This window comes from Octopus sinensis, linkage group LG4 (genome assembly GCF_006345805.1).
Source record: "Octopus sinensis linkage group LG4, ASM634580v1, whole genome shotgun sequence".
NCBI classification, from domain to species: domain Eukaryota; kingdom Metazoa; phylum Mollusca; class Cephalopoda; order Octopoda; family Octopodidae; genus Octopus; species Octopus sinensis.
Genome location: NC_043000.1, coordinates 66924729 through 66949414, shown reverse-complemented (window position 1 = coordinate 66949414; position 24686 = coordinate 66924729). Strand labels below are relative to the sequence as shown.

General features: G+C 36.0%; 1 protein-coding gene across 1 annotated transcript in view; it reads right to left on the bottom strand.

Moving 5' to 3' along the window:
* Positions 1-21955, bottom strand: part of LOC115210722 (cell division control protein 45 homolog) — a 58445-nt gene extending 36490 nt beyond the window's left edge. Inside the window, exons 1-6 of the mRNA XM_029779425.2 lie at positions 21830-21955; positions 10837-10896; positions 8383-8475; positions 5666-5760; positions 3179-3293; positions 36-151 (exon numbers count right to left, since the gene is read on the bottom strand). Of these exons, the coding sequence (XP_029635285.1) occupies positions 36-151; positions 3179-3293; positions 5666-5760; positions 8383-8475; positions 10837-10896; positions 21830-21880 (530 nt within the window). The 5' untranslated portion in view covers positions 21881-21955. The remainder of the gene's footprint in view (positions 1-35; positions 152-3178; positions 3294-5665; positions 5761-8382; positions 8476-10836; positions 10897-21829) is intronic.
* Between the last annotated feature and the right edge of the window lie 2731 nt (positions 21956-24686).

Sequence of the window (24686 nt, the reverse complement as noted above, 5' to 3'; positions counted from 1 at the left end):
GATGACAATAAAAAAAACATAAGGAAAATCTGTACCTGTTTTCTTCCCATAATCTTCTCTCTCGCTTCTTCATTAAATATTTATCATCAAATTGTTTCTTATGCTGCTTGTAACCTGTTTCATCATCTTCACCCTCACTATCCATATCATCCTATAAAAAAAGTTACAGTAGAATTTTTATTCTTATTGTGCACACCACTACATTTCTAGTAGAGGTATTTCTGCATTTTGTATGTAGATATAGTTTTGTTTCCCTTAATTCTTTAGCATTCAGGTTACTGTGTCAAATGTAATGTTTATTCATTCACATAACTTTGAGTTAATCATGCAGTATCTGGTAGCTTCATGATGTTGAAGATGTAATTGTTTATTTTTATAATGACATTATAGGATAGGTGTGAGAGGCTAGATATGGCTGGCTTGAACATAGAAAAGGTAAAATATTTGGGCCACATATGGCTGGTTTAAATGCTAAAGAGTTAAAGTGACCTTTATGATAGCACTTCTATGATAGTGGACCCCTAAAATTTATTTCTGCGAAAGTGCATTTTTTAAAAGGTACTTTAACATTCTTTCTTACTCTTCTTCAGCATCATTGTTTTAATGTTCACTTTTCTCTGCTTGCATGGTTCAGACAGAATTTGTTGACAGATTTTGTATGGCTGCCAGATGCCCTTTCTGTTGTCAATCCTCATCTGTTACCAAATAAAGTAATATTTCCCTGTGGCCAGACATATTTTACACAGAAGACTGGAAATGAACAACTTCATTTGTATGATAATGATGCTCATTCACAACCATCTCATGAAGTCTAGACAAGAGTAAAAACAAACACACACATATATTAGGTGTAGGTGTGGCTATGTGGTAAGAAGCTTGCCACTGCATGGTACCTTGGACAACTGTTTTCTACTATAGCCTCAGGCCAACCAAAGCCCTGTGAATGGATTTCACAGATAGAAACTGAAAGAAACGCATCATATATATATATATATATATATAAACTGGGATGATTACAGTGTAGTCCACAGTATCTGATGGTATTGGGCAGATCATCTTTATGGATTCCTTCCTTCAGGCAATATAACATTAATGGATGTTTAACTGAGGGTCGTTTATCAAAAAACTGGTTCACCAATCAGCATCATTAGATTGTAGCTGGAATAATGGAATAGGAGCTTTATATGCATATTCAAACATTTCCTGTAAACAAATCTAAAAGATGTGTGTACATGTGTGTGCATGCATGTTTGTCCTCCATCACTGGTTGACAACCAGTGCTGGTGTGTTTACATCCCTGTAACTTAGTGGTTTGGCAAAAGAGACCAACAGAATAAGTACCAGGCCTAGAAAAACGTAGGTACTGGAGTTGATTCATTCAACTAAAAATTCTTCAAAGTAGTATCCCAGTATGGCCGGTGACCGGTAAATTTCACCATAGGTAAACTCCACCACGGTAATGTCCATTTTCCATGCTGGCAAGGATTGAATGGTTTGACTGAAAGGTAGTAAGCTGCACCAGGTACCAATCTTATTTGGCATAGTTCCTATGGCTGGATGCCCTTCCTAATGTCAACCACTCCAGGAGGGTAGTGAGTGCTTTTTACATGCCACCAGCATCGGCCATAACTACAATCTCACTTGGCTTGACAGGTCTTCTCAGGCATGATATACAGCCAAAGATCTCAGTCACTTGTCACTGCCTCCATGAGGCCCCAGGGTTTGAATGGTGCTTTTTATATGCCACTGGCATGGGTGCCAGTTATGTGACACTGGTATTGGCCACAACTATGATTTCACTTGGCTTTATGGGTCTTCTCAAGTACAATATATCAAACATATCGCCCAAAGATCACTTGGGTCAACAGTCATCTGAAGCACAACATATAGCCCAACATTCAAAGGGTGCTTTTTATGTGCCACCAACATGGGTGCCAGTTACGCAACACTAGTATTGGCCATGACTATGATTTCACTTGGCTTCATGGGTCTTCTCAAGCATGGCATATTGCCCAAGGTTTCAGTCACTTGTCATTGCCTCTGCAAGGCCCAATATTCAAAGATCATTTTTCACCAATTCACCCCTTGTCTTCCTGGGTCTATCTCTTCCACAGGTTCCCTCCACCATTAGAGATTGGCACTTCACACAACTTTCCTCATCCATACGCATCACATGACCATACCAGTTCAGTAGTCCCTCTTGCACACTATAAGTCATGCCTCACGTGCCCAACTTTTCTCTCAAGACACTTACTCTTTGTCGTGTATGCATACTGACATTGCACATCCACCAAAGCATACTAGCTTCATTAACTTCATTTCTTTCAAGTCCGGTGAACTAAAGACATTTGAATATTTTTGTTCATATTTAAATTATCATATGCAGTTTGGATGGAGACAGTTGCATACAGAAGTGCCAATCATTTAAAGTGGACAGAACTTGTGGAAGTGGGAGAGCCAGAAAGACATGGGACAAAGTATTGAAGGCCAACCACAAGACACTGAGCCTTACGAAGGAGATGACTAAGGATTGAGATACTGGCACCTTGCTGTACTTGAGAAAACCCATCTGCCACTGCAGAAGTGATACTGGAGCCACATAAAAAGCACCCAGTACACTCTGTAACATGGTTGGCATTAGGAAAAGCATTCAGCCATAGAAATCATGCCAGAACAGACAATGGAACCAGGTGCGACCCCTGGTCTTACCAGCTCCAGTCAAACCATCAACCCATGCCAGCATGGAAAATGGAGGTTAAATAATAATGGTGATGATGACTTTCATTAATAATCTAATAATTTTGTCTATTTACTCATTTGACAGAATTGTTTTGAAAAAAATAGTTGGTCCAATAAATGATTTAGCTCCTCAGTTAAAATGTTTATGATATGTCAGGAATATGAATTAACATTTAATTTGTAATAAGGCAAATCTGGATTGACACATAATAAGTACTTCTTTGAAGGCAGTCATCAATAAACTGCATACAAATATGGATATGAGTACCTAAAAACAAATCATACTGCAAGAGCAGTAGCACAGCAAATCAATATTGCTAGAAAATTCTCTCAAAAAATTTTTATACACAATTTCCAAGATGTATTTCATACTTTCTGCTAAGAGAAAAGAAATGTTTAATACTGCATATGATCATGAATAAATAAAAATAATACTTACCTCATCATCTCTAAAGATAGTATCATAATCAGGAATGTCAGTAATTTCATTCTCTTTCACAAGTACTTTGACTTGTAAACTATTGTACACATTATGTACATCAATTGGCCTGTGACTGAAAGAGGAAGTTAAATATTTTTTCGATAACTAAATGTTCTATGAAATGTGCTTCAGAGCAACAAACTATGTTTACAGAAAACAGCTCTTTGAGCAAGACACTATTGGGAACATGGATACAGCATATATTATATTGCTTAAAAATGTTTGCTAAGTTGAGGGTCTTACTTTTTATTGCACTATTCACAGAATATAAAATGAGCCTAAAGTTAGGTTTTTTTTATATGTAGTTTGAGCACTTCCGGCTGTAGATTATATAGAGCCCTTTGCACATGGTTTTTTTCCCAAACTTTCACATTGCTTGCTTTGCTGCTGACACTATTATACCACACAAAATGACCAGCTAAACTAAGAAATTTCTCTAGTTTTAATCGCTCATCATTCATTCATCTAACTCAGAATACTAACATGCTGTACTTTGAATTAGAATAATTTTCAAAATTTGTAATTCTTTAATTCGTAAAATAATCTCCAAAACTCATAATTCTTTAAATCTTTGCAATATTCTTTCCCTGTTTCATAACCCATGTGTTCCCATACTTCACCATGATTTCCTCACTGATCTCTCCCTCTCTCTCAAAAATTCGTAAACATTCTTGATTTGTTTTATAACTTGTCTTTCTCATGATTCCTCCAGCAATAAAGTCTTTCAAGACTCTCTCTCTCTCTCTGTCTCACTAGTCTCTTCTTACTGTTATTTCCTGAGGTGAAGCTGGCCATTGCTTGTCTGCAATGCACCCACCCATTCCTGCCTCCACCACCAATACCAGAAATTTCTTCTCTTATACAAGAAACCCCTACAGGGGCTTCTGTATCAGAAGATTTGCATAGCTCTTTCCCACCCACCACCACCCATCCATACTATGGCTCATTTACTTAATTTAAAATTGACCTATTTATGTTTGCAACAATAACGCTTATATTTACAACACTTATAACATATTTACAGTGCTTACATTACACTCACTCCCAATAGGAGCAACAAGTTTAACATGTTTGAATGATGGTAGGTTAAAGTGAATACAGCTGATGTGATATATCTGTTATCAAACGAAGATTGAAACCTTCTTTTCAGGTGCTGAATACCATCTCTCCTTCCCATGTCCCTTTCCCAATTTACATGGTTGCTCCTAAATACAAAGATTTCCCGGTGAAGAATGTACCTCCCAGCATAGATTCATCATTAGGGACTTTAGACTTCAATGATGTGACTGTTTACATTTTAGAATAACATTGTACGGTAGGTATGAGAGGCTTGATCTGGCTGCTTTCAATATAAAACAAGGAGGATATTTGGGCCAGATGCTTTGGGCTGATTTGAGTGTTAAAGGGTTAATTGGAGTTTTTGTTTTATATTCATACATATTTTTTGTATGCAGTCTATTTCAATATTGAGTTAATGCTGACAAAATAGACTTTATTCTCTAGGCCTCTAGGCACCTTCAAAATATTGTCATATAAAATCCTCAAAGCCATTGTTGGTAAATACTGCAATCAATTACAAACATTTGACATTTATTAACACACAGCTAACAGGCTTACCAAAAGCAATCACTTTTTCTTGAATTTAATTCTTTTATTCTTTTTTCTTTTACTTGCTTCAGTCATACTGGAGCACTACCTTGAAGGGTTTTAATCGAACAAATTGACCCCAGAACTTAGAGGAGGGGACAAACATGGACACATGCCCCCCCCCCATATATATATATATATATATATATATATATATATACACATACACACACGTCAGGTTTCTTTCAGTTTCTGTCTGCCAAATCCATTCACAAGGCTTTGGTCAGCCCAAGACCATAGAAGACACTTGCCCAAGGTGCCACGTAGTGGGACTGAACCTGGAACCATGTGGTTGGGAAGCAAGCTTCTGGTGCTCCTTTATGACTTTGATCATCAGAAATGCAATAGATCAGTAATTGCCCTGTTGAAAATGTGTAACAATTGATGCTAAAGTTGACTAATTGCGATATAGAATAAACAAGTTTCTTTTGCTCTCTCTAATGAGTGATCCTTTGTTGGTTTTAACAATAAGCATTCAGTTCTTCTATCATCTGACCTACTTATACATTAAATTAACAGGTAAGTAGCTGTGTATTCTGCAGAAACTCATACCCATAATATAATTCAAGCTGATTCAGCATGACGTGGCTGGACCTATGAATCCACTGGGCTTCCACACAGTTTCCATTTACCCAATTTCACTCACAAGACTTGGGCTGACATGAAACTATAGTAAAAAAAACTTGCCCAAGATGCTGAAAGACTAAAAGATAAAGCTCATATGTCATCCATTTACATTATATATCCAGAACAGTACAGACATGTAGACATGACTCAATGAATAAAAATATATTTTACCTGTCAAAAATGTAGAAACACACATCTTTCTCAGGTTGCAACAACTCCACAACGTCAAAAGATGCCCCACAGTTGATCATGACAATATGTTTAACCTAAAAATAAAGTAACATCCTTTCTACTATAGGTACAAGGCCTGAAATTTGGTGGGGATGGGATAAGCCGAGTACATCAACACCAGTATTCAACTAGTACTTATTTTATTGATCCTGAAAGGATAAAAGGCAAAGTCGACCTTGGTTGAACTTGAACTCAGAAAATATAGATGGACGAAATACTGCTAAGCATTTTGCCCAGCGTGCTAACGATTCTGCCAGCTCATTGCCTTAATAATAATAATAATAATAACAACAACTAGTTGGACCCAAGAAAAATTTACAGAAAACACAAAAAATGAAAGCATCTGCAAACAGTGAACTGGTGCCATGAAAAATGTTTGTATATTATGACCATCTGTCTTTACATTCTGAGTTCAAATTCTGCCGAGATCGACTTTGCCCTTCGTCCTTTCGGGGTCAATAAATTATCAGTTGTGTACTGGGGTCGATCTAATCAACTGGCCCCCACCCCACAAAAAATTCAGGCCTAGAAAAGTATATTGTGACAGTTACAGAATATAGAAAGTAATGTGATACCAATGACAATGTAATCCAACCAAAATATCTCAGTTACACAAAAGTAAATGGAATTACTATTTAACCTTAAAATACATTGTACATATTCAAAGAACCTTGATGTACAAATTGAAATGCAAACGAACAAAATAATAAATGGATTTATGAATGCAAGTTTGGTAATTGCATTTATTTCCATCATGCAACACTTATTATTTCAAACATGTTTTAACTAGCCTAAACTATACACAGACACAAATACATTCATATATATATGTCTCAAGTTGTAGCTGTAATTCAAAGGGGTCAGCCTTGTCATATTCTGTGTGAGGTTCAATCTCCCTGAAAACTACGTTAATGTTATGCATGTCTGTGGAGAACTCTGCCATCTGTGAGTTAATTTTTATCCTTGTGTGGTAATGAAAAGTGAAACTGACATCCAATACTTGCTGTGAGCACTTTATGTATGAACTTTCCTTTGGATTTATGTATCTACTTTCTCTTTCACTTCCTTTGTGTCCCTCTTCTCTTCTGCTTTTGATTTAACAATGTGTATATGTATCTATGTATCTACTCTTGCGATGTGATAAACATTTAAAAACACAAAACAAACGCCGTCACCACTCAGTCTCTTTCACTCTTTCTCTCTCTCTCTCACTCTCTTTCTTTTTCTCTTACGTCCTCTCTGAAACATTTAAAAGCACAAAATGAATGCTGTCACCACTCACTGTCTCTTTCACTCTCTCCCTCTTTCTCTCTTACTTCCTCTCTGAAACATTTAAAAACACAAAATGAACACCACCACCACTCATTGTCTCTTTCACTCTCTCTCTTTTTCTCTCACTTCCTCTCTCTCGCTTTGCCACTTCTTTGAAGTGTGACACACACAACAGGTACATACAAAAACAGAAAGTTGGCATATTGATATTATTGATGATAATAATAATAATAGTAGTAGTAGTAGTAGTAATAATCACATATATAGCGATGTGTTTACCTTCCCCAATTTCAAATTTAAATAACCTTAGGCAAATATCTTCTACAGCCTCAGATTGACTGAGCAAGAATTGGTCCACAAAGATAGCACAAAAGCCCATCGTACCTATGCAAGTGTCTGCCTGAGTGTGCTTTCTCTTCCTGACTGGAGTTTTACAGTTTATTTTAACAACAAAACTTGTTTTCAACACATATCTTGAAAACAGTATACTCTTTCACACCCTCTCGTTATGAACATTGCACACTTAGCTCTTTAGCATGTAAACAGGCTATATTCAACCCAAATATCATACCTGTTTTACAATCAAAAAGGCAAAAATAATCCAGTCTCCCATGCCTACCCTAATTTCATTCTGAAAATACACAATCATCATCATCTTTTAATATCTGCTCTCCATGCTGGCATGGGTTGGATGGTTTGACATGGAGCTGGCTAGCAGGGATCTGTCCGGACTCCAAATGTCTGATGTGGTATGGTTTCTACAGCTGGATGCCCTTCCCAATGCCAATCACTTAACAGTGTGTGCTGGGTGCTTTTTACGTAGCACCAACATGGGCATGTAAATGCAGCACTGGCACAGGATCTATAATATAATGCATTATTTATTCAAAACCAAGTAAATGAAGGGTTAAATACAGTATAAATGTTACATTTCTTAACTGCAGGTAATCACTCATGGCAACTGCATATAACACTGTCGAAACAGTAGTGCAAAAATTGGAATTCCTGTTTGGAATCAGAAAAATAATTAACATATATATATACATATTCACGTGCATATAGGAGGAGTATTATTTCTCCATGAAAATGAAACAACCACATCATAGGATAGTTCATGTTAGCCATTTAAAAAACACACACTATCATATTCCATTGTTTTATGACATTATTATAGATTATTAAAAACCAAAGATTTCCAGTATACAACTACTCATTGATATGCATAACAGTATAATTTACACAGAGTAACATAGACTATAATAAAATATCTGAGATATAATGAGAAATGACTCCTACAATACACACAAATAAGGTGTAAGACTTTTATTTCCAGAAACATAGACAGAACACTTATAAAGATATACAACATTAAAGCTGAAACATACCCCTTCACAATTATCCATAAAAGCAGTTTCAAGACTTTCTTTTCCTGTAATAGGGATGATAGAGTACAACACTTGGTCACACTGGAATAAATACTGCAATAAAAAAACGAAATTCAAATATTTTTCAGTTAAGGAAATAATTTTTGATCATTTCTATACCAATTAGTCAATCATTAAACAAAGCATGTCCTACATAAATGGAGCAATACAATGTCAATTGTGCAATGCATAGAAATACCATATAATAGCCAAACGAACTAATATTGAAAACCAAAACAAAAAAATAATGTTAAATTGCCATCATGAAGACACATTTTACCCATCATATAGAACCTGATTGATCTACATGGCATAAATAAACAGAACTCACAATCTCATCATTGAACATCATTTTATGCCCACTTTTCCATCTAGCACAGATTAGACAGGTTTTCTAGGGCAGTGTTTTCTACTTGGATGCTCTTCCGGTTGCTAACTCTTTTAGTCACCTTGATTAAGTGTCCTCATCTATAGCCCCAGCTTGATCAAAACCTTATGAGGTTTTGGTAGGTGGAAAATGATAAAGAAGTTAATCATATTATATCTTATATATAAATGGCAATTTCTGTCTGACTGTTACCATCTTACTGCCTAAACTAGCAAACCAATCTTCACAAAAGTTTGCATACATGTTAAACTAACATCCAGTTCAATTATAGGCTAATTGGATTTCAATAAAACTCACTAATTGGTCCCCTACAGGGGTTGGACTATTATATAATAAAATGAGAAGGGTACAAAAGTGTTAGGTTGAAGGAAATGTGGTGGCAGAATGAGGGTGGCTGATATCAGGGAAGGGGAGGAGACAGGAAGAGACAGAGAGGGACAGGGAGAGAGAGAGAGAGAGAGAGAGAGAGAATGTGCTTACTGAATTTTTACCTATCAGTTAACACATACACTTTAGTGAATTAACTCAGTCAAAACTTTTACAATATTTCCAACAACAGATGTAAAACAAAGAAGTGAAACGTAAAATGTTTTATATTTGTTTTCAAAACTTTACCAACATACTGAAACAAAAAAACTGTAGATGTCATTCATTAAAGATGGTTTACGAGGTCATTGATTTCCTACGGATGAAGATATGAAGAAAGTGGTGCATAAATAGTTGCACGACCAACCAGAAACCTTCTTCTTGGAGGGAATACGCAGACTTGTGAGCCACTGGACCAAGTGCGTCATAAAGAAAGAAGACTATACAGAAAAATGACGTACTTGTTTATCCCCTACTTTTGTGTAAATACATTGAAAAAACAAGAATGAGTATAATTTTTGACTCTCCCCCATAGTTCTCAAGGGGATTCAGCATGACATAAAATGTTACAAGGCTGGCCCTTAGAATTACAAGTATAACTCATTTTTACCAGCTGAGTGGACTGGAGCAATGTGAAATAAAGTGTCTTGTTCAAGGATTCAATGCACCACTGAGAATCAGACTTACAACCTAACAATCATAAGCTGAATACCATTAAACAATTAAGATATGCATCTTCACATACAAACTTATCAGAAAAAGTCATTTTACAAAAATCCTTACAAATTTTTCATTTTTTTCAAAATTAATTTAAAGTTATAGACAACTACCATACCCACATTTTACACAGGTAGAGTAGAATAGTTAGTGGGCTGTTATGTAGATAGATGTATGTATGTGTGTGTGGGGGTGTATATACATGTATGTAAGCATATAGATATGAAAATAAACAGATCAACATACAGATGTATAGATACATAGGTTATATGAACAGACAAGCACACATATGCAAATGGAGACTGAAACACATGACCATATATACACACACACTTTACTTCACACAAGGACACATATGGAGACATGTGTCCACACATGGAGATGCACATCCATACATACAAACATGGTATATAGTTGCAAAACACACACACACATACACAAGGAGACAGAGGTGCATATGTATACAAACACACACACACACACATACATAAAAAAATACATACACAAGCACGGACATGCAAGCACATGAACATGCAGAATACATACATACAGATGCACACACATACATATGCATACACAAACATGCATGCAAACATACATAAACGCATGGCATGCATAGGCACACACACACACTGATCCACAAACAAACAAAAAGGAACACAGTGTAAATAATGGACAGAGTCAAGACTATTGAAAAGGCTGCAAGACGCAACGAAAATTTTAGGAAAATAAAAATAAGGAATAAGTGGAAGTTTTACCAGTGAGTGTGTTAAATTATAAGGCACAAAAGAAAATGACTCTCCCCAGACACAACAGAATAGACAGTGTATTTCAACAGAAATATGACCTTGAAGAGGTTAAATAATTTATTTTTTTGTATAAAGAGCAATTTTTTGTAAATTAATATAAATTATATCAAAATATGCAGAATCAATTATACTAACCTGCAGGATCTTGCAAGCACACAAGGCATCAACATTAAATGAAACCAATACAAGTACATGCTAAACAAAAATAAAATGGAAGAAAATGAAAACACTTTGTTAATAAACTTTAACAATAGAATCATAACAAAACTTAATTCTAATATAGGTAGGTAGATGGCCACACACAGTAACATAATAATACCTATTTACTTTTTTTTTTAACATCTGGGTATGCAGGTAATTTGAAAATACCTCACAGAGTAAGACCTATTTCTTGCATAGTTATGGGCTGCCCTTTGGCAAAGCATAGCACCCATTCAGCAACCTTCCCCCACCCCCTGCTAGGAATATGGTGAAGTTGTGAGACTGCAGCATGGTGGATTGTGAAGAGGTAACAAAAAAACTCAACTGAACCAATGGTGCTTCTTACACCGATGCTGAGTGGAGGAATACTAGATTAATGGTCAAGATCAGAGAGTAACTGCAACACATCCGCTGGGGTGGCACCCATGATTATGTAATCAGCTACTGAAGATTAACTATCACTCAAGTTCTCAATTCAAATTCATAATAATGGAATTTGATGGTGATAGAGGCATGGGAATCTGCAAAAGTAGCAAAAAAACATATAATATAGGTAAGTACAAGACCACATATTTTAGGTTTAAACAACTAACTCAACCCCACTACTTGGTTGCTATTTACTTTATCATTCTCAGAAGATCAAAAGTTAAGCTGACTGTAGTGAGATTCCAAATAGGTAAAAACAATTCCAAGCATATGGACATGTATACAAGTTTTGGTGAAAGATTGTATATATTATATTGAACCTCAGTATCTGACTGGTATTTACTTTATTGACCAGGGAAGGATGAAAGGCAAAGTCAGTAATGAAGTTTGGAGAATGGGCACATGGAAAAAAGAAGTAAGGATCTTGTTTATATTGAACCTTCATCTGATTGTGAGATATTAATTCTTTCATCACTGATGTGAATGACATTAATCCTTCAGCATTCAGTTTACTCTGTCAAATGTAATGCTTATTTATCTCATAACTTTGAGATTTCAATGTTGTGATTGTTTATTTTTACAATAACATTGTAGGGAAGGTGTGAGAAGCCAGATCTGGCTAGTTTGAACACAAAACAGGTAGAATGTTTAGGCCTGATATGGCTGGTTTAAATGTTAAAAGGTTAAATCCAAATTGCCTCACACCACTCATGATTCAATGATACAGACTTTGTTTTAAGGTACAAAAGCATTCCATCAAAATTTCATATTAATTTGTTCGAAACATTAATTGTAATAATGACAAGAATATTTTACTAAATTCTTTATTATTTTCAAAATTAAAAATGGGGTAAGAGGTGGTTAGTGACTTTCAACCTTGGCAAGATATGTCCTTCATTAAGCCTGATGTATCACATGGTGAGACAGTCAAACCATTTGAGGAAAAGTCTTTGAAACTGCCTGGTCTTACTTTCTCACCTGATCTTTCTTATACACAGTCAATAGGTAGATCTGCTTTCTGTAATGTTGAGTCATTGTATAGGTCAAAGTACTGCCTTACATGTGAGGCTATTTTGTATCTGTACAAGTCCACAAATCATCCTTGTAAGGAATACTGTGGTCATATTTAGTAGGTACCCCATCTGGTCATTTAACTTTCCTTGAGCTGGGTTCAGAAGCAAGTCTCTAATTTGATTGATCCCTCTCTTGCTTCAACTTTGTAATCCTTGTCACAACAACATGATATTAGTCTTAGTCTTTCTATTGTTATTACTATTGGAAGTGTTCTGATGAACTTTCTCTCTTAGTTCCAGATCACTTTGTGCCATCTCACCTGACTCAAAACACACAGCATCTTCATCCAAAAGCTGTTGTACTTCCATGAATATGGAAGTCTTTCTCTGGTCACGGCTTTTTCCCTCAAACTGCCAAACTCTCTTCCATCTTATGACTCAAACTCTTTCAAGTCTCAAGTAAATTCATTCCTTTTGTCTTAACTTAACTTTTCCTTCTAGATAATCCCTTACACTAAGTGGTTTCTCACATTGTTTGGGATTTTCATAAAAAAAAAAATTAAACAATGGAAGTATATTTCAACAGAAATATGGTAGCAAAAGGTTAATAATTGTATATTTTTATGGACTGTTTATTTGACAATTCAAGTCTTTGTTCATTCAATTGACATCAGTTCTTTATTTTACAGCATGAGACAACAAGGGAAAGTTGTTATGTGGTTACTTGACCTGCTTAAAATAGCAGCAAAATCTTCCTCAAATCACAGCCTACTGTCTTAAAAAAAGAACACATTGGATAATATAGTTCATAATACATTATCTCAGAAAAAATGAAAATAAAACAAGAAGAGACATAACTGAAACATCTTTGATTATAGGTCTGCTTGATTAATAACAACAATATTGAGAATGGCAACCATCACCCAATTCACTCACACTGGTTAAAAAGTTCACTTCACAACCATGTAAATCTTGGTTCAATCCCACCACAAGCACTTTAGAAGTACCTTCTACCACAGGTTCAGGTCATCCAAAACCTTGTGACTGAAACTTGGCAAATGACAATTATATGGTAGCTTCTACATGGTCACTCATCCAGCAGACACATCTGCCTCAAAAAAGGAAGGACATTGTAAAAACTAGCCCTAATAGCACTATGTCTTTCTAGGGAAAAAAAGAAAAGGTTAAATAGTCATAGTGGAGCATCTTTGATTATATATTCGCTTGACCCCTAGGACTAAGAACAACTCCTTATTCAGGGCCATCAACACCATCAGTGGCATCTTAGGAATTAGCAAATAACTGAAATTCATAGATTTAGTTTTGTTTTCATTATGAAAGTGATTCCATTTATAACGAGTTAGTCAAAGAAAAGGGGACAATGCTGATCAACCTTGCAAGTCCTGCCAATTTGGTGAGATTATCATAATCATCATCATCATTTAACATCTGCTTTACAAACTGGCATGGGTTGGACGGTCTGACAGAAAACTGGTAAACTGGGGTGTTACACCAAGTTCCAGTCTGAGCTGGCATGGTTTCTACAACTGGATGCCCTTCCTAATGCTAACCACTCCAAGAGAGTAATGGGTGATTTTTACATACCACCAGCACAGGTGCCAGTTACGTGACACCAGTATTGGCCACGACTATGATTTTACTTGGCTTGATGGATCTTCTCAAGCATGGCATATCACCAAAAGTCTTGGTCACTTATCATTGCTTCCATGAGGCCCAACATTCGAAGATCATGCTTCACCACCTGATATCATGACTTCTTGGGTCTACCCCTTCCACAGTTAGAAATTGGCACATTAATATTGCTATAATGTTCAAGCTGAACATCTGCAAAGAACAAAAAAATTTAAGTGAATGCTTGCAACAGAATGAACCTCACTAAAACACACACTAGGAACAATTCATGTAGCTGACATTTGGCATTCAGTCAAATGTAATGCTTATTTATTCACATGGTTTTGAATTTGTCATGCATTAAAATTTTACTGCTTTAAAATTTTGATGATGAGATTGTTTAGTTTTAGAATGACATTGTTTGGTAGGTGTAAGAAATTGTATCTGGCTTGTTTGAAGATAAAAGAATATTTGGGCTGGATATTGCCAGTTTAAATGCTAAAGGGTAAAACTCCTCTTTCTCTTTCACATAAATATCATTCACATAATAACCATGACAACTGCCTTCACAAGCCAATGAGGAAGTCTCACTCAAACTACTAAAAATAGCAGCCAAATTTCCTTCATATTACATCCTACTATTTAAAAAAAGTCCTTGATATATAGTGTTTGCTTGAATAAAAGACAGGGTGGTCATGCTTGGAATACCTTTGATAAGGCTTGGCCTGTGGCTAAAAAAACACCTGCCAGGAATAAAACCTCAAAAACAACCTAATTTCATTTAATAGTACATGCTAAAACATGAAAATATTATTCTTTTTTACACACTACTAATAATATTGATGAGCAATAGCAGTAAACATCTTAATGTAACTTAATGTAATATGACTGCTTACATATAAAGAACATCACCATGCTGTGATTCAGGTCAAAGTGATTTCATCATTGATGTCATTAGTTCCACATTTGATTCTCCTTACTATCATGCATTGAATATATATATATATTGATCTTACATCATATCTTTGGTCTGCCTTGACTACTAAGGTAGTTCTACATCTGACTTGACAATAGGTAACTTTCACTACCAACAAATACTGCTGAGGTCCAGTCATACGAAAATATCTTTCATTGTGTAGAGGGTCTTGTACTGGCCAATATGATTGAAACAATGAAAGCAGTGAGCTGGCAGAATTGTTAGCAGGCTGGGCAAAATGCTTAGCGGCATTTTGTCCATATTTGTGTTCTGAGTTCAAATTCCTTTCATCCTCTTGGAGTATGAGTTGAGTACTGGGGTCAATGTAATTGACTTAACCCCTTCCCCGAAATTAAAGTAATTGGTAATATTATTGCTGCTTAGCCCAGGTCAGACCAGAATATCTTTTATCAAAAATTTATCTAGTACTACTTTATCTAACGTATCCTCCCATTGTTGAAATAGTAGGATGCGATTTGAGTGAGATTTTGTCTAGTACTCCAAGCAGGTTGAGTGACTGCAAAAGGGTTCCCTTGTTAACACATATGCCAAGCAAAATCTTAAGAGGATGACAATTGTATACACCAAGAAATTTGCAATTTAAATGCTCCTCTGAATATCAACTACAGTGATACTATTTATGTATTTATAAACATCACAAGGAAACTTGTCATCCTGATTTGAAAGCCTTCTCTAATATTAGGCGCAGGAGTAGCTGTGTGGTGAGTAGCTGTGTGGTAAGTAGCTTGCTTACCAACCACATGGTTCTGGGTTCAGTCCCACAGCGTGGCACCTTGGGCAAGTGTCTTCTACTATAGCCTTGAGCTGACCAAAGCCTTGTGAGTGGATTTGGTAGACGGAAACTGAAAGAAGCCCGTCATATATATGTATATGTATGTGTGTGTGTGTGTGTGTGTGTGTGTGAGTGTGTGTGTTTGTGTGTCTGTGTTTGTCCCCCCAACATCACTTGACAACTGATGTTGGTGTGTTTATGTCTCCGCAACTTAGTGGTTCAGCAAAAGAGACCGATAGAATAAGTACTAGGCTTACAAAGAATAAGTCCTGGGGTCAATTTGCTCGACTAAAGGCAGTGCTCCAGCATGACCACAGTCAAATGACTGAAACAAGTAAAAGAGTAAATTTGTTGCTCCAAATTAGCTACAATACATCAAGGTTTTACCCCTTTTTAACAATAAAGCAAACAAATTAAAAAGCAAGCATTTATATCCAACATAAACCAAGCAGTGAAGCACTACAAAAAGCAGAAGAGCCTAACTTAAATTGTCAGAAATTAACTCTCCTCATAACACACAAACATGCTTTCATGAATTCAATAAAAGTAGATACATTATACATCCCAACTGCCATCACCACCACAATTTTAAAGGACATTTCACCATGTTTGCATAGGCAGGCATGTCTTTTCCAGCAGTAAGTCACTAATTATTGCAATCTTCATGAGATTCAGCATTCAGCAATCAGTCTTCAACCCATGTCATTCTAGGTTTCCTTCACCTACAGATTTCATCCACTCTCAGTTCCCTGCTCTTCTTTATACTACTATCATCTTTTTTCATACATACCACATGTTTACACAGAGCAGTGTTCTCTCTTGCATACTAATATCTATTCTATCTTATATCCAGTTTTTATCACAATTTATTTGCAAGTTGCATATCAATGAAGCATACTCATTTCATTCCAGAATATACTATTAACTGAAGTCAGCAAATAGATAAAAACTCGTAGACAAGGGACAAATAGAATAAGAGTCATTATGAGTGCTAAAGGAGGTATTTCAATGAGGCCCTAATATGAACTATCTCAAAGTTGACTGAGAAGCATATTATAATTATAGCATGTTCACATGAAGAGAGAATAGGATAGCTATATAGGTGAGCATGGAAGCTATATTTTATAACATGAGAAATGACTTCAGCAATATTACTTTGTCCAAGTCACTTTGCCATAGCTTCTCTTAGATGCCATGTCAATGAATATTTTTGTGAATTTGTATTCCAATAACATTTATTTAACATCCAAACAGTTCTTCGTAGCTTCTCTCAGATGCCATGCCAATGAGTATTAATATTATTTGTCACTGCAGTAGTAGTCATGAAACACTGTCTTCGATGGTCAGGACATGTAGCAAGAATGGAAGAGTCAAGGTTCTCACACCGAGTCTTATTCAGTGAGCTCACTTCAAGTAAAAAACTATGGGGTTGTCCTCTTTGAAGATACAAGGACCAACTCAAAGCCATTGGACTTGAGCCTAAATTGTTTGAAACTCAAGCCCAAGACCATACCAAGTGGCGGCATGCTATCACCATCAGAACCATAAATTTCAAAACCACTAGAAAAGAAAAGGAAGAAATCAAATGACAGAAGAGAAAGGCTTGACAAAATCAACTTCGTCCTCCACCAACATTGCCATGCACTCAATGCCATCGATTCTTCTATGCAAGAATTGATCTACAGAGTCATCAACAATATCACCATAAAGGAGCATTCAGCAAAACAGAAAATAAATACTTAAATGTGAGATATTCATAGTAATGAAATATACTCAAATCCAATTCCCATTCAGGTAAATAGATTCTTAAATTCACTGTTAGATGAACCCACATGGACAAGGTCCTATTTAAGTAAAGACTAAATGAGCAGCTGCTAAAATCACTTTCTGCTGCCAAGTGAGACATAAGTTGAAAATCCATTTATCTTAAATCTCCAGCTTTCTGAGATAAGCCACTCTACTTTACAAATTTTGACTCTTTCTTTCTCTTGTCAATAAAATATAGCTACCCAATTGTTTTCACTTTCTCACTCTGCTCCCTCAATCCACAAATAGAAAATACTAATGGTTCACTTTTTTCTACATTATCATTGCTTTTACTGTTTTCATATTTTCATTGCTGCAATATTTGCGAATTAATATTTCAACGACATTTATTTTAACATCAAAATTTCTCCACTGTAGCTTCTCACAGATGCATTGTCAATGAATATTTTTATGAATTCATATTTTGCTAGATGAACCCATGTGGACGAGATCCTATTTAAGCAAAGACTAAACAAGCAGCGGTTAAAACTATTTCCCCTTACTCTTTCTCCCTTATTAAAGTCAGACATACACATGCATACATATATGAATGTATAGTGTGTAAAAGAATGTATGCATTTGAATGAGTTAAACATAGATGTCTACATAACCATACATACAATTTTTATATTTTAGACATCACCATCAATAGTTAACATGTGTTGGACAGTTTGACAGGAGCTGGTCAGCCGGAGAGCTGCCCAGACTCCATTTGTCAGTTTCTATAGCTGGATGTCCTTCCTAATGCCAAACACTTTACAGATGTATAGGGTGCCTTTTACATGGTATCAGCATGGATGCTATTATGTGATCTGAGCATGAGTGCTTTTTACATGGTGCTGGCATGAGTGTTCTTTATGTATCTCAGCTGAGAGAGAGAGAGAGCACGAGAGTGGGAGTCATGGCCGTAAAGGACCCACCTGTATGTATGGATGGCCACTTTTTTTACCTAACTTGATATGTCTTCTCAAGCACTACAATTACATATACATGCACATACTTTGAGAGATAGGAGAGATCCCCTTCAGTCATGAATGATCATTGGATTGCACCTAGAAAGTCCCCCTCCGAGGCACAAGTCTTGGCAAGGTTGTTTATGGAAGACTAGCAGTTGTGCATCCATACAAGTCCTCTCTCTCCACATCACTGACATTATCCAAGGGAAAGGCAAATGCTGATATAGCTTGGCACTAGTGACATTGCAATTCATTTCTACAGCTGAGTGAACTGGAATAATGTGAAATATAGTGTCTTGCTCAAGAACACAACACACAGCAAGGTCTGAGAGACAAATTCACTACTTCAGAATTGTAAGCCTGATGCTCTAACCACTGAGCCATGTGCCTTTTTGGCCTGCTTGCCTAGCCAGCAGATAAAGCAATTAAGAATATGAAGGCAGGGAAAGCCCCTGATCCATCAGGAGTCACTGCTGAGATGCTTAAAATATCTTGCAGAGTAGTATATGATCTAGCCACCCATATAGTTAATCAGGTTGTCCATGAGGGTGTCATCCCAATGACTGGTATGGCAGCATTATAGTCAGCTGCTACAAGAGTAAGGGAGATGCCTTAGTTAGAATTACAGAGGCATCAAATTGCTGGACCAGGTATGAAAGTTACAGACTTAGAAAAAGCCTCTGACAGAGTATCCCACTGTGTGATATAGTGGGCTCTGAGGAAACTAGAGGTAAAATGTGGCTAGCGAAAGATGTGCAGGTCATGTATAGAGGTTCTGTCAGTAAGGTGAGTTAACCATGAATATACTGATGAATTTAGTGGACAGGTAAGCGTTCATCAACGTTCAGTTCTCAGTCCTCTCCTATTCATCATACTTCTGGCCATAGCAGAAGAATTCAAGACTGGCTGCCCCTGGAAACTGCTATATGCTGATGATCTTGCTCTGATAGCAGATTCTGAAACAGAACTAGAAAAGAAATTCCATGTGTGGAAGCAAAACCTGGAATCAAAGGGTCTTAAGATTAACTTAACAAAGACTAAGGTTCTAGTAAGCAAGAAAACAGACAGGATGTTACCCCCATCAGTTAAATAGTTCTGCTCAATATGTAGGAAAAGTATGGGCAGGAATTCAATATGATGCAAGTTATTGACACATAAGAGGTGCAATGGAAAAATAGGAAGCTTATCAGAGAAAGTAGTGCGTGTATCTGGAAGATGCACAGGCGCCACAAATGCCCCGGAGGTAGTGGATAATTTCTGCTACCAGGAGACCTAATTAGCAATAGGGGAGGATGTGCAGAAAGTGTAATCACTAGAATAAGAATACAATGGAGAAAATTCAGAGAGCCTTTACCTCTGTTGCAATGAAAAGTTTCACTCTCCAAGTGAAAGGAAGACTGTATGATGCATGTACACAAACAGCAATGCTACATAATAATGAGACATGGGCCCTGAATGCAGAAGATATGCAAAGGCTAGAGAGGAATGAAGTTAGTGTACTCCGCTGGATTCGTAATGTCAGTATAGATGTGCTACATAGCGCTAGTGTACTGAAGCAAAAGTTTGGCATAGGAGGAATTAGGTGCGGTGTATCAGAGAGAAGACTGTACATAGTCATGTGAGTTATATGGATGTAGACATTTGCACACAGAAGTGCCAATTGTTTAAAGTGGATAGAACTCATGGAAGAGGGAGATCCAGGAAGACATGGGGTGAAGTAGTGAAGGCCAATCTCAAAACACTGAGCCTTATAAAGGAGATGAAAAAGGACTTGCTGTACTCAAAAAGACCCATCACCACAGCAGAATTGATATCAGTGCTGGTGTCATGTAAAAAGCACTTAGTAAACTGTAAAGTGGTTGGCATTAGGAAGGGTATCCAGCTATAGAAACCATTCCAAAAAGACAATGGAGTCTGGTGCAGCCCTATCAGATCCTGTCAAACCGTCCAGTTCATGCCAGCAGGAAAAATGGCAGCTAAATCAAGAGGAGGATAATATATAAAATACAACCTGCAGAAAATTGACCAGCTAAGGTACTCGGTTACCTGTTGGATGGATAGCATATTGTCTGTTTTAATCAGAAGACATACAAATAAATGGCCAGCAATGGTAATTGAATTCGTGCACAGGCAAAAAGAAAAACCAGCTTTTACACATTTGTAAGTATCAACTTCATGGAAATAGTAAATGTAAAGTTGGATACTGACATTAAGATGTCATAGGAAACCTATAATCAAAAACAGTCCAGATGCAATTCAGTTATAGACACAGTTATTAACAGTGAAGGTAGATTTGGCTGTCATTTCTAGCAAGTCAAGCGACCATGAAAAGATCTCGTGGCTCGTGTAATTTACAGATAATTACTGAGTAATTAACCTCAGTAATTTACGTTCTTTTAAGTACAGGTAAAATTTGAATTTTTTTGTTTAATCAAAAGAAATTAGTGCCTATGAAAAAGGATCAATTTGTAATTAAAAAATTGATTAGGTTATCTATAAGTATAATTATTTCGAATTAATAATGAAGAAAAAAATCTAAATTAGTAAGATACTCAACATTCCAAACCCCTCGAGAATCTGAAAAGTTTCATAAACATACGGCGTCGGCACAAGTGAGGGGGTTTGAAGAATAACGGGATTAGTTTTATTGCATAATACAAAGTAAGAATTTATTTTTGAGAATATAGCGTTCTCACACAAGAAGACACTGGAATTAAAGGCATTTATTTCAGCCATAGCAACCTTTTGTCTGTTCCCTTCGGAGGGATCTGCCTGCAAGACAGGCATTGTCCAACAGTAGGCGCCAGAAACGGCGTCAGCACAGATTTTGCAAAAATTTTCCAAACACGTCTACCCTTAAATTATTTCTAAATTCTTTAGGCTGTATTAAATACTATTTTACAAGACTGATTGTGCAACAGAGAAGCTATCTTCATAAACACATTCCATCAGTCGCGACCCACTGTGCCGACGTATGTGTGTGTGAACAGCGGATTACGAAGCACATAACACTGGGCTGAAAATCCCTTTTCGAAAGAAAAAGTCGAAAGGTGGGACACGAAACTCACCTTTCTTGTGGGTAGCATTTGATATTTTCTATCAAGAAGGGTTTTCAACTCAATATTTACATGTTATTATCTATGGTTTTATGCGCATCGAGATCTACTGTTCCAAAAAAGAATTATTCCACGTTCTCTTGAAAGTTTATAAAAATCTTACAACGTCAACATACACACACACAATAACATAACGATACATATTACATGTGTGGGGGATTGATTGTGTACTGGTTAGAACTATATTAATATAAGTATATATATATCACCTGGTTTTGAAATTTGCTGTAAATTTCTTTTCGCGGATCTTTAATCAACATTGTATGAAATCACAAACACTTTCAAACTTTTAGCCGCTCTTTTTCTAAATCAAAACGTCAGCCACTTCCTGTTGTGGTAACATTGCACAGAATATACGCTTTTGTGGTGTTTGATATATAAATCCACATTTTAACACACAAACTAACTTTTATACGAATGTATAATATTATACAGAAATGATATATAGGAATGTTTAATATTGTGCGTTTATTTACTGTTTTTCAAATTTTAGAATTATTTTGAAAAATTAACAATCGGAAGTAACTTCTGAAAATTCTTTTTGGCAGACGATAAATTTTAAATGTGAAATTAATATTAAAAACCGTTTGAGGATAAATTGAAAATTGAAAGGAAAACAATAAAGTTTAAATGCGTATACAGTAGTAATTGGGAGCAAAATTCAGCAAATAGTATTTTTTCTGAAATTAACAATCAGAAGTAACTTCTGAGAAATACTTTTTGGCAGACGAAAAAAATTTTAATTGTAAAATTAAGATTAAATGCAATTTGTAGGTTAATTGAGATACGATAGGAAAATAATTAAGCTTGAACGAATGCACAATGGTTAAAGGGAACAAAGTTAAACAGAAAGTATTTTCTGTTTAGAGATCGTAACATTTATATTTTAATCAGAAAGAATACAATTTACGTTAGTAAATGGAAGAGACAATTCATATCATAAATAAACATTTAAGAAATTGCAAACAAATTTACCAGTTTTCAAAACTAAGTATTTATTTTGAAAAACAATAAGTTTTAAGTTCAAAATTAAGATTAAATGGGATTTAAGGGTTGATTGAGAACTGAAATGAAAATAAGGTTTGAATACATACACAATAATTAAAGGGAACAAACTCAGCAAAGTGTATTCTATGTTTAGCGATCGTAAGATTTATTAAAACTTCAATGAAAAATAGTACAATTTTCATATGTAAGCAGTAAGTTAATAAATACTCAAAATAGAAGCATGCATATTCCCCAAATCCTACCAAATTTATAAGAAAGTATAATCAGTGTTTGCATCCAGTACAATTAAAGCAAGATAGTTTTCTTTTTTACATTTATATATTTTATTCGCCTAGTACGCTACAATTACGAAAATGTATTGTTATTGAAATAAGCAAAACGGCAAATTAAAAGTGAGGTACTTTTTGAAAAGTCACCCGTGGAGACGCATCTGCATTTTCGATGCATTACAACTGTTTGTACAGCATCTCACTGACAAAGTACCGGTACATGGTTCTGAATTGAGTTACGTGAATTTTAATTTTTTTTTTCATATTATATATATATATATATATATATATATATATATATATATCGACGTGTACAGTATTATATATCCACTATGGCCGATGTTACCAAACGGTTTCGCACTAGGGGTTCAACGGTGTGTTAGGTAACAGTCCGATTATGTAATACTAGCAGTATAGCCCGGCTTTGCTCGGGATTACGTTAGGATTATTAAGCTAATCAAGCTTTTTATTTCAAACCAAACTAAGTAACATCGATGTCAAATTTGAGCGAAATCCGTTGAAATTGTTAAACTTTTAGCTGAAAATGAGTTGCAGAAAATTTGATTGGGAAATCCCATAAGGAATCGGTTTATCGATTTTTTCCACTCATCGATTTTTTTTTTTTTTTTCGTTTTTGGAGAACTTAAAGCATTCAAAGATCCCATGAGTCCTAAGTAATGCTGACATCAAGTTTGGACAAAATACATCAAAATTGGTAAAAGTTATGGTTGAAAATGGGGTGTAGCCAATTTTAGTGGGAAGTCCTATAAGGAATCGGTTTATTGATTTTTGTAAAACCTGATTAAATGGAAAACCGCGTAAGGAATCAGTTTATTGATTTTTCACCCCAAATAGGACTTAACCGAACACAACATTGTTGATTCAAAAACATCTATATTTATATTTTAAAGTTGGTTTTCACACCCAACCCAGTTCCGCAGAATCAGTGTCGCGACGGGAGCACATGGGTTAGGAGTTTGATCGGCAGAGGTGATCAAGTTGCATATGCCAGCCCTTTTGAAAACACCACTCCTATCATCTAACCCCCACTTTGCCCAGGGGGTGGGAACCCTACCAGCAAGGAAAATAGAACGCCTAAAAGGGCTCCCGATCCTCTGTGTCAGAAGCGGTTATGCTCAGATCACAACTAAGTATTTTGTGTGTATATATATATATATATATATATATATATTATATATATATGGGCAACACACACACACCACACACACACACACACACACACTAATACATACTTACATACACCTATTGCATACATGTTTTTTGTACGCCCTTGCCCCTGCCCCTGTCCCACCCACCCTACCCGAGAAATACCATCAATTGAGGCAAATTTGGCACCCGGACGTAAGTTTTGTAAGAGGAATAGAGAGACCTACCTTCTCCCACAGAGATGTGAGAGTCATGAACATTTTCGAAACATTGTTTACAAAATACTACCTTATCATTTGAGAAAAAGCGTGTCTACAGTCAACACTTAGGATTTTTGCTCTGGTAACTTCTGCTCTCTCCCATGTTCACGCGCGACCAGCTATATGTCGCAATGAGTAGAGCAACGGATTCAACTAATTTGGAAATTAATTGTTGAGAAACGGAGAATATTGTTTATATTGTGTATACATATAAGGGCACCCCCCCCCCACACACACACACGTACGTACATCTATTACATACATTTTTTTGTACGCATATATGTTCGTGTGTGTGTGTGTGTGAGAGAGAGAGACTGAAGCCATTCACACATACATACATACATAACAACCCCTCTCTGTCT